This window comes from Mytilus trossulus, chromosome 1 (assembly GCF_036588685.1).
Source record: "Mytilus trossulus isolate FHL-02 chromosome 1, PNRI_Mtr1.1.1.hap1, whole genome shotgun sequence".
NCBI lineage: Eukaryota > Metazoa > Mollusca > Bivalvia > Mytilida > Mytilidae > Mytilus > Mytilus trossulus.
In genome coordinates, this window is record NC_086373.1 from 48,039,361 (window position 1) to 48,050,777 (window position 11,417).

The 11,417-nt window shown below is 35.3% G+C and overlaps 1 protein-coding gene across 12 annotated transcripts in view; it reads left to right on the forward strand.

Annotated features, from left to right (window-relative positions):
* LOC134726026 (uncharacterized) overlaps positions 1-3,166 on the forward strand; it is a 95,801-nt gene extending 92,635 nt beyond the window's left edge. For all 12 annotated transcript variants that reach the window (XM_063590483.1, XM_063590392.1, XM_063590400.1 and 9 more), the window contains one exon: positions 113-3,166. In XM_063590483.1, coding sequence (XP_063446553.1) covers positions 113-429 — 317 coding nt within the window. In that variant the 3' untranslated portion in view covers positions 430-3,166. The remainder of the gene's footprint in view (positions 1-112) is intronic.
* The last annotated feature ends 8,251 nt before the right edge of the window (positions 3,167-11,417 follow it).

Genomic DNA, 11,417 nt, shown 5'->3' on the forward strand with positions numbered 1-11,417 from the left:
AGACATGATAACCAATGACACAAAAGACAAAATCAACATGTTCAGCACTTTAAGTTGAGTTTTAATATCATGTGGAAGAATTTGTTTTGAATTTGCTTTATTCTTTTTTCAGAATCAGTATTAAGGATTGTACGGGATCCTACAAGAAGTACAATTGTAAGAATTCCATCAGAGAGACCACCAAGTCCAGAACCTATGATGGAGAGCAAATACGCTGATGAAAAGACTGTGGAACAATTATTTATCAAACGTAAACAACACAGTCCAAGATCCCGCAGGAAGAAATTAACTGTCAATCATCGACCTTACTCCGCCTCAGCTTATGTACAGTTATTGAAAAGTCCATATATGCAGAAAGTTGTCCCCTCTCCAAAAGTGCTAAATAAAATGCTACGACCAGCCAGTGGTCCAAGTGGTGGGCCACGATAAGGTTAATGGATTACAAATGTTCTCTAAGGAACAGGACATATGAAATGAAAGATAACTATTTTGTATGAAAAACTTGATTTAACCGGTTGGTAAAGGTTGAAGAAATGTAATGAAACTAATTGTTTATCATTTGATTAAGTTTCATTAGAAAATACATATCAGGGTGAAAATGTTAGAAAAAAAGATTTTTGTGTAAAAGATTTCACCAGTCACCCTTGTGTAAGGTCCAATGATAGTTTTGTAGCAAACTGTCAGAAAAATAGATCAAATCAAAATATTTGTATTAGTTTATAATATTGAATTTGCATTTATTTCTGTTTAATGACCATAGTGTGGTTTTGTCTAGCGGTGTATGGTATTTTCCTTTAATTAGCTATTTTAGATATAATTAATTCAAAATTGCCTTCCATACTCTGTCCAATTTATTTTTTTAAATGTTGGTGAGTTCAAAGGTTAATAACTATTCTATCAAGGAAGTATTTCCAAATTTTTAAATATATAAACACTTAATTTAATGTTTATTTTTTCAAAAACATTAGGACAAAAAATTATTTACTCTTTTGTACTGTTATAATTTATTAATGGAGCTAGTGCACTTTTTACACAGATATCAATGGTCCTAAAAATTTAGATCATGAAGTAAAATACTTTCAAATTTAATGTTTGCATCTTAATCGTAGACAGTGTGTCTAAGGCAAATGTAAAATAAATGATGCATACATTTGTTATTTTTAAAATGTATGCTGTAATGGAAAATATTAATGTTAAAAATGCACCTTATTACATTGCACTTGTTATTTTGTATATAATTATTTAGTTTTTTTAATCATGAATCAAAATCAGTAAATAACAAATTTACTGCCAGTTAAATTCCTTGCATAGAGCAACATCTTAAAATAGTAATGTATTATTATATGACTACAGAAACTATTTTCTGAATGGTTGAGATCCTTGCAGTAACAATATTAAATTTAATTTTATAATTGCGCAACATAATGAATAAATATTATGACATTAATGTCTGGTACAAAGAAAAATCAAAGAAGATATTGTGAGAGGACCTTCGTTGAATAAACTTGAAATTATATGAACAAGTTATATAAACTTGTAAACTACAAATTTCCATCTTTTGGGATAAATTACAAAAACTACTAACGATTTAGCCTCTGAAGAAGGTCTATTAAAGGACATAAACCGGTCGGCCTACATATTTGTATCAGGCGCTGTTATTAAGGTTGTAACAATATATTTTCCTATATTTTACTAATGATTTACCAGTTAGTAGAAAAGTAATCAATATGCATTTAAAGGTCACAGGCAGAGGTTGATATATCTTTACATAGGATACTGAAGCCACTTTGTATGTATTGAATTAAAACAGATTTATTATATATATTATTTCCTCAATTGATACTTATTTACGTATGTTTGAAGGTTGTGTAAAATTGAAAGTTTATCTTGCACATTTCGTAATTGTACAGAGTATTTATTCAAGCGTAACTGTGATATCAGAGACTTTTACCCAGCCTGCTTGAGACGTTTTAATTTTTGAAATGTATAAATATGATGATTTTTCTCTCAAAATTGTGGAAAATACAGGCAGGTAATTTTACTTGTTTTTAAAAACCTGGTGATACCTGAATTGCTTTAGTTATTGCACTGTATACCAAAGATTTATTAAGTCGTTATATAAACTGTAATAGACAACGAATATCAGTGAAGCTTCATTCCCACATTCAGGCACTTTATTAACTAGGTTTACATTTTTTTAAATATTGATATGAAAGTGAGGGTAAGGGGATTGAATCATGAAGAATAAATACTTTTAGACTTCTTGTATATTTTTCTGAAATTTATTAAATAAACAAACTATAGATGTTTATTTACTACAGCATAGTGTAGACTTAAGTTTTTGTGAAATTAATTTTGTAGTATAATTTATCATATTTGGAAGATTTTTGTTTTTATTGTTATGTTCTCACTAAATTGTGCTTGTTAACATTTTCTGAGGAATTATTCCCAAAATATGAAGATTGAAAAGTTTTCTTCATTTCTGGAAAATAATTGACACAGCATACTGTTGTCAAGAAAGGGTTTATTTTTAGACATATCAGGGTTCTCCACCAAAAAACACATGGGCAGTTCTATACATTTCCAACATTTTTAACTAATATTTAATAGTTAAAATAACTTATTTATTTAATATACTGAAGGATATTAAGCATGTTAATATATTACCAAATTTAATATAATATATAAAGTACCCTCATTAAAAGACAATATTGGTGAATATTTTCAGATTATTATAGGTGTATTTTGGCACCATTCATATATATTTCTTGCCAAAAAAAATTATTATTACAATTTACCGTCCTATTATTCCATGTGATATTTTTTCTTAACTTTTATTTGTAATCACTGACAGAAATTTATTTTAGAAGTATCTATATATATTTGTCCGACATTCCATTTTGTTATTGAAATGTTTTCCGTCCAAAACATACTTGTGATAAAAAATATCCACATACATCTTTTTTGTGGAATGTTTAGGCCGTATTTATGTCCTCTTTTTTTTTTTTTTTTTAATTGTTTTACAATTATATATCTACTTTGTTTTGTGTAAACTGTCTAACATTTTGTCTAATTTTAGAAGTGTTTTGGGTTGACAGTATGGGTATAGTTGATACATTAATACATTCAAACATCAATAGTTTGATAATAAATGAGTAGAATCAAATTGTTTTATGTTTTATTTAATACATATTTTGATGCCAAAGTTGATAATTTTGTATAGAACTTATGCAAGTTTTCCTAGCTAGGTTAAAAAGGTTTTTGTTTTGTTGGTCTTATAAAAACAAAGTTTCAAGGACACAAAACTCAAAAAAGTAACTTTGACCAATGAACTATGAAAATGAGTTCAAGGTCAGATGACACCTGCCAGTTGCACATTTTTACCTTACAATCATTCCATACACCAAACATAGTAGACCTATTGCATACAGTATAAGAAAAACAGACCAAAACACAAAAACTGAAATATAATCACTGAACCATGAATAAGAGGTCAAGGTCAGATGACACCTGCCGTTCGCAGACTCTACAACAATTAGACTTGTACAGTCACTACATACATGTATGTTCACTAGCTGTCATGCACTGAACAAGGACTGATTCTTTGTTCTTTGCTTCACATGGGGAAGAAACTATTGCATGTGTGTTAAGAATGAGAACAAATTAACATTTTATAGCTGACTATGCGGTATTTTTGCTCATTGTTGAAGGCCGTACAGTGACCTATAGTTGTTAATTTCTGTGTTATTTGGGCTGTTGTGGAGAGTTGTCTCATTTGCAATTATACCAAATTTTTTATATTAATATAACAAGGTTCTGCTGGATAGTAAGAAATGAGGGGCAGGAAATTTTAGTTGTCACCACATAACTGAAAAAAATAACTGAACATTCTTTCATAAAACTGCATAAGAATCAACAACATCTTACAAGTTATTTGCAATCATTGGAGTCCCAGGGTGAGGACATGGGTGATGATAATGAAAGATGGCTGCTAAACATTCATCAGAAAATTTAATGGCAAATGCATATTCAGGATAAGAATATGAATATTAATCCTATCTGGTTTTAAACATGCTAATTCACCAGGAAACATTCAGCAAGTAAAACATTTCATCCTACCAAGACACATAATCAGACTTCTGAGCTGGTCAGTATTTGCTTTTACTCCTTAATGCTGATGCTAAGCAGAAAAGTAGCCGACACCAATTTTAAAATATTGGATTGACAGGGTCATGTCAAATATAGTAGACCTATTGCATACAGTATAAGAAAAACAGACCAAAACCACACTCTCTTGAAGCAAACACACTTTAAAGAGACTGAGGTGATATTGAACGGGATTGAAAACAAGAGAAACATCTATATCCAATAAAACCCTTAATTTAACAAGATGACGAAAGCAAGATGAAAGTAGAACCAAATCAATCATTCTGAGAGTATTGCATGGCAATACAAAGTTCTCTTCTGCTTAAAAATTAGTACTAAAACAAAATGCCAACTTGATCTCAAACCATGTTGTGTAAACTTTAACTTTTGTAAGAAATATTAAGTCAATATCTTTACCAAGCAAGGCAAAAAACAGTGTGAAAAAGTGATGATTTGCAAGTCTGAGGACTATAACTCTACAAATCAATCATCCAAACTTGTCATGGTAAAACTAGATACATGTACATCGTCATGTTTGTACCAAATCAATATCTATATAAGCATAATAAAACCAAGAGCTTTCTGAGTCCAAGGACTAAAACTGCACAAAATTGTACATTTTTAAAGTAAAATGAGATTTTATTAAATAAATACTTACCATCATAAATTCTGAGTGCATCCATCTGCGCAAGTCTGACAGGCAGAAAACCCCAAATAAAAATATCATCCAATGAGAAGAGGGATGACCAGTGCCCGTATAACCATGCCTTTATATCATCCATTCAATTTCCCAACGTAAGCATGAAGCCATAGGAAAAAACAGGGGATGAAGGGGAGGTTGGGAGGGACCTTTAATTTATGATGGTAAGTATTTATTTAATAAAATCTCATTTTACTTTAAAAATGTACAATTTTATGTCAATAAATACGTTACCATCATAAATTCTGAATGAAATATAGAATCTAACACAAAGCTGAATCCCCTGAACCAGAAGATGCAGGAGGAAAGACAACTCTTTGTGCGGAAACTAAAGGTCCTAAGGAGTACAAACTCTGAGCTTGAGTAGCTAAAGACTGCAGATAATGAGAAATGAAAGAATTTTCAGTTCTCCAGAATCCTGCAGATAAGACTTCCTCTAAAGAAGCATTATTAAACAGGGCCCAGGAGGTAGAAATAGCTCTAACATCATGGGCTTTAATATGCATACTATTTAGAAGATCTTCATTAGAAAAACTGTAAGCTAATTGAATAGTTTTACAGATCCAAGTTGAAATGGTTTTTACAGACAAATCTTGTTTTCCTTTGTTAATAGGAATAAATAACCTGGAATTTGAGGAGGTGCGGAGACTTTAAGTTCTCTGAAGATACAAAAGTAAGACTCGGATAGGACAGAGTACTTTAGAACTTGAATCAACAGGAAGGGCTGGAATCACTATCGGTTCTGAACCTCTACCAGGAATTTGATTTTTGGCTAAAAAAGCTGGATCCGTTAATAGGGTAACAGATGACTTATCCCTATTAAAACGAAGGCAGTAATCAGCAGTGGAAAAAGCATGAATTTCACTTCTTCTTCTACCAGAAGCCAAGGCAAGAAGGAAATAACACTTATACGACAAAAACTTGATGTCAACCTTTTCCGCAGGTTCAAAAGGATGGTTTTTTTAAAGCTGATAAAACAAGACTCAAATTCCAAGACGGGATTAAAACTCTCTGTCTAGGGCGTTCAAGAGTGAAATTCTTAACTAAAAGAGAAATGAATTCATCATTACCAAAGTCTGGACCTCCAGACAGTTGAATCGTCCTAGAAATAGCTGATCTATAGCCTTTAATAGTAGAGGGAGATAATCCTTTCTCTTCAAAATGGTGGATCAGAAAGTCTGCTAGTTGTTGTACAGAAATTTGGAAAGGATCAATTTCCTTCCCACTACACCAACTACTGAAGATAGTCCACTTGGCATCATAGACGATGTTAGTGGAATCTCTGACTGCCCTGGAGAGATGTCTGGCTGCGCATTCAGAAAAACCTCTCTCCTTGAAGCTATCCCTGAGAGAAGCCACGCGAACAGATGTAGCTTCTCTGGATTGGGATGAAGTATCTTGCCCTTGAACTGGGCAAAAGATTGTGTCGTACTGGTAGCACCAGTGGACGAGCACAGGATAGATGAAGAAGATCTGGAAACCAGGCTTGTTTGGGCCAAGCTGGAGCAATAAGAATGATCAACCCTTGCTCTGCTGAGATCTTCCGAAGAACTTGTGACAGAAATCTGAACGGTGGGAAAGCGTAAGCGAACATCCCGTCCCAAGGAACACTCATGCAGTCCACTGCGTAAGCTTTCGGATCTGGTACAGGAGACATGAACACTTGAATTTTGTAATTGAGGCTTGTTGCAAACAGGTCTACATGGGGAGACCCCCCACTGAAGGGTTATTTCCTGAAATACTGATTGTAGAAGTTCCCACTCTGTATTGACTGGAGTAAGTGTTCTTGACAGAGCATCTGCTAACACATTGAGTTTCCCTGGGACATGACGAACTACAATCTGTAGATGAAGTTGATTGCAAAGAAGAAGGATTTCTCTTGCTAAAAGATACAGCTCGTAACAATGAGTCCCCCTTGGTTTCGCAAATAAGCCACCACAGTGGTGTTGTCCGTTGCTAGAACCAGAGATTTGTTCTGCAGTAGGGACTGAAAATGAGACAGGGCAAGAAGCACTGCCTTCATTTCTAGTATGTTGATGTGTTCCTTCAAAAGATCTGGAGTCCACACTCCTGACACTAAAAGACCTTCCAGATAAGCTCCCCAACCGAGGTTGGAGGCATCTGTGAACAGAGTCTGATTTGGAACTGGAGAGGACAGAAGTTGGCCTCTCAAAACGTTTGCTTGAGAAGTCCACCAAACCAAATGAGGACACAATTCCTGATGAATGATTGGAACTGGAAACTCCCAATTCTGTGTAGCTGGGAGCCAATGTTGATGTAGATAAAATTGAAGAGGTCGAATGTGAAGGCGACCAAGTGGAACAACATCGGCTAGAGAATTCAAGAGACCTAGCAGTTGTGAAAACTGGCGAGCAGTGACTGTTTTTTGAGATAGAAACAGATGAATTTTTGAACAAAGATTCTGAAACTTTTCCTGAGGAGGTCGAACTATGCACTGATGAGTAAGGTAATGTTCGCCTAGGAAAATAAAGTCCTGAGACGGAATGGGGTCCGACTTTTTCCAAGAAATGAGAAACCCCAGAGAGAGCAGCAATCTGATGACTACATCTGTATTGAGATAGAGTTTCTCGGGAGAAAGTTCCTTGATCAGCGAGTCGTCCAGGTAAGAATGAATCTGAATAGCCTGTGAATGAAGGTGAGCAATTGCTACCTGCATAATTTTGGTGAACGCTAGTGGTGCAGTTGACAGACCAAAAGGGAGAGCCCTGAACTGGTAAACCCTTTTGTTCCAAACAAACCGAAGGAATTTGCGGTATGAATGGCAAACTGGAACATGAAAATAAGCGTCCGTCAGGTCCAGGGATGTTGTCCACATACCTGGAAGAATAGAAGCTCTTATTGAACGATTGGTCTCCATTTTGAAATGGGGAATAATCATATAAGAGTTGAGGATAGACAAATCGATGACTGGTCTCATTCCTCCGGTCTTCTTCGATACAAGGAAGAGACGAGAATAGAAACCTGGATCTATTGAAGATACAAGGACTTCCTCCACTGCCCTCTTTGTCAAAAGAGTCTCTACTTCTGTTGACAGAAGAAGAAATTTCTGTGGATCTTGAGTATTGGACAGTGGGATAGGAACAGGTGAAAGAGGTGGTTGTTCTTTGAATTGAAGAGTCAATCCCCCTCGAATTACTGACAGAACCCAACAATCTGAGGTAATACTTATCCATTTTTTTTGAAAATGAGTTAACCTCCCCCCTACTGGTAATTGAGAAAGAGGAGTTTTGTAGTACATCTCTGGATTGGGTTCTGACAGTAACGTACGAGGGGGCAACTTCCTAGGAAGAGGGGTTGGCCCTCTTGCCACCTCTCTTAAAACTGTTAGGTTTAGACCTAGGGATTGAAGATTTCTTAGGTTTATTACCTCCATCATTATTGATTTTTCTCCTCTTCTCCTGAGAATTATAAGATGAGCCTCCAGCAGAAGAATAACTACCTCGTTTAGAATTATTTCCCGAAACAGATACATTTACCTTCACTGGAACTGGAGTTTGATTGAGGTGTTTCTGTACCTCATCAAGTGGTAACCCAAATATCTTCTCATCCAAAGGAGACTTGATTAGAGCATCCTTAAGATTATCTGACACCTTTGCCTTCTCCAAAATTTCAGATCTTTTGGATAAGGTGCAGTTGGCGATGGAACCCATAATCAGCAATTGTGAGGCACCCAAAGCCTTGACTACCTGTAATAGGAAAGGTTTGACCTCTGGTGGAAGAGAAGAGTCTTTGAGAACTGGGGCAACTGCTGATAAGAAATGTTCAGCAGTACCTAGAACATGAGAAGCGTTTCTAAGAAGATTCTCTGTTTAATACCAAACAGACTGAGTAAGACGCAGTCCATCGACGGGTTTAGAAGAAATAGTAGATGATAATACTTTGTCACATTTGGGTACTAGTTTACCCAAAGTAGAGTCAAAATTTCATAATCCTTCGAGCGGAACTGCTCAGAGAATGAGGCCAGACCGAAACCACTAATCTGGGAAAATTGGGACTCATTAGACACAATCCCATCATTAATGATCTGCAAAGAGTTGGACATATGATTAGACTGTGGAAAACTACTATGAGATTTATTATCATCTACAGACAGACCACATGAAGCCTCAAAAGTGGAGGTTAGTTTCTTGGGTCTGGGAGGTGACTGAAAAGGCACCTTGTTGACATCTCTCATGATAGTATAGACAGAATCTCTGAGATCCTTCAAGGAGGAAGGAGCATCTTCAGTCTCTGGTTCTTTACAAGAATTGGTAGAAGACTTACCAATTACAGATGAACCTAAAGACACAGGAACAGAAGATTGCGTAACAATCTGAAAAACCTGAACTGAGTTGTCATCTTCATCCGAAGTAAACCCTTCTTCTTGGCTGCCTGGGGCGACTGAAAAACGTTCCCCATCACTGTCTTCCAGATCACTTTCAATGTCATGATCTGGACGGAGTGAAATCACTGGAGAACTTGACTTATTGGCATTGTTCTCTAGTGTACACAGGCGATTGGAGAAGGAAGTCAAATCCGAAGAAATAGATTGACGAAAATCATCCAAAATACTCTTGAACCCATCTAAGGAGGGGCCAGAGTTAGCTACCTGATTAGACTGATGCCCAACAGAAGAGGTAGGCAGAGCAGCAGGTACAGATATACTACTACTCCTACTAGACACTGCTACAGGAGGAGCAGGAACTGACAGATTAGGAGTAGTACTCTGTGGAACAATAACTGGTGTTGGTCCACAATAAGGCCAGAAACCTGGAAAGGGCTGACTAGGAAAAACCTGATTAGGAAAACCTTGACCAGGAAAAACCTGACCAGAAAAGCCTGAATAAGGATAACCCTGAGACCAAGGAGGTCTAGACCATGACATGGCATAACTAGCTGATGCCGGTAAAGTTAAGCCACAATAGGACGCTGGTGCTTTAGAACCAGGTAAGTTTAAACCCATAGAGATACCAGGGTAAGATGAAATGGACCCTGTGGTGTCAACTGGCCTAGAAAAAGTGTGTGTAACCGTAGCAGTGGTAGGGACACTTCCATCATAACCGACAGAACCTGCATGCAAGGTCTGTTGACCGGTCTTAGTAGTCACCAAAGTAAAAACGTCGGTTAATTGACTACTAATAGGAGGGGTTCCCTGCCCTACCGCTGTTACGGTCACAGGAAAAGGTAATGAACCGTCTAAGAAAACATCGTTACCTGTAATGGCCTCGTAAGGACTGGGAGCATTAAACTCCATAATTAAATAAGTATGAAGTTAAACACTTATAACAACAATATAATAACAAAAAAATGTCAAATAAATAATGGTATGGGGATACCTTCTATATTCAATATAGAAAAAACAAAAAACTTTAGTCTTCTCTGTAAGTTATGTAATAATACAAAAATACGTGTGTCTTGGTGCGCAGGCGGAAATTAAATGGATGATATAAAGGCATGGTTATTATATACGGGCACTGGTCATCCCTCTTCTCATTGGATGATATTTTTATTTGGGGTTTTCCGCCTGTCAGACTTGCGCAGATGGATGCACTCAGAATTTATGATGGTAACGTATTTATTGACATAAAATCAGCAGACCAAAACAAAATTCAAACTTGATCTGTAAGTGGTCATGGTCAAACTATATACCAAATATGAAATTAATTTCTTCAAGCATGATAAAACAAGAATGTGTACCTAGTACACAGATGCACCATCCACAATATCACTTATTTTCTAGGTTCAATGGACCGTGAAAATGGGGTCACAACTCTAATGTGGCATTAAAATTAGAAAGATCATATCATAGGGAATATGTCTACTAAGTTTCAAGTTAATTAGACTTCATCAAAAACTACCTCCACCAAAAACTTTAACCTGAAGCAGGACAGGCCGATGAACAGATGAAAATACGACAAACGGACGCACAGACCAGAAAATAGGGCATAAAAAGTGCAAAAAACTTATAACGGGATGCACAGACAAATGATTGGAATGAAAACCTATAGTTCCTGTCAACCTCTTTGGTAGGGGACTTAAAAGGTGATGCATGTATATGTAATTTACAGTAATTTTGTACATGTGTGTACATTTGTAAATTAATGCTTTGAATTCATTTACTAACAAGTTCGTCAATGTATTCTTTATTATTTTTTCAAGTTACACATATATAAAACAAAATTTTACATAACAAATTTTGCTGTATAAAATAATCTCTATAAACATAATCAATTCTATTTACATTATTATATGCATCAACTAAAGAAAAGAATCAGTAATGCTTATTTAAATTGAGTATAGGCACACAAAAATATGTATATTCAAGATTAAATCATGGTAAGTTTAAGAAGTTTAACTTTTATACTATTGTCCATTTTTGTTATTCATGTATTCTTGCTTTCAACTTGCTTTAAAATTTCTATAACATAATTGAATTAAAAAAAAAAAAGTAAATGTCTTAATTTTCATATAAAATCTAGCACAAATAAAAAATACATAATTATTAAAAAAAAAATACATTGTATGTGAAATGATCGGTTTTGCTATGCTCACAGGCTTAAATTTTTGAAAA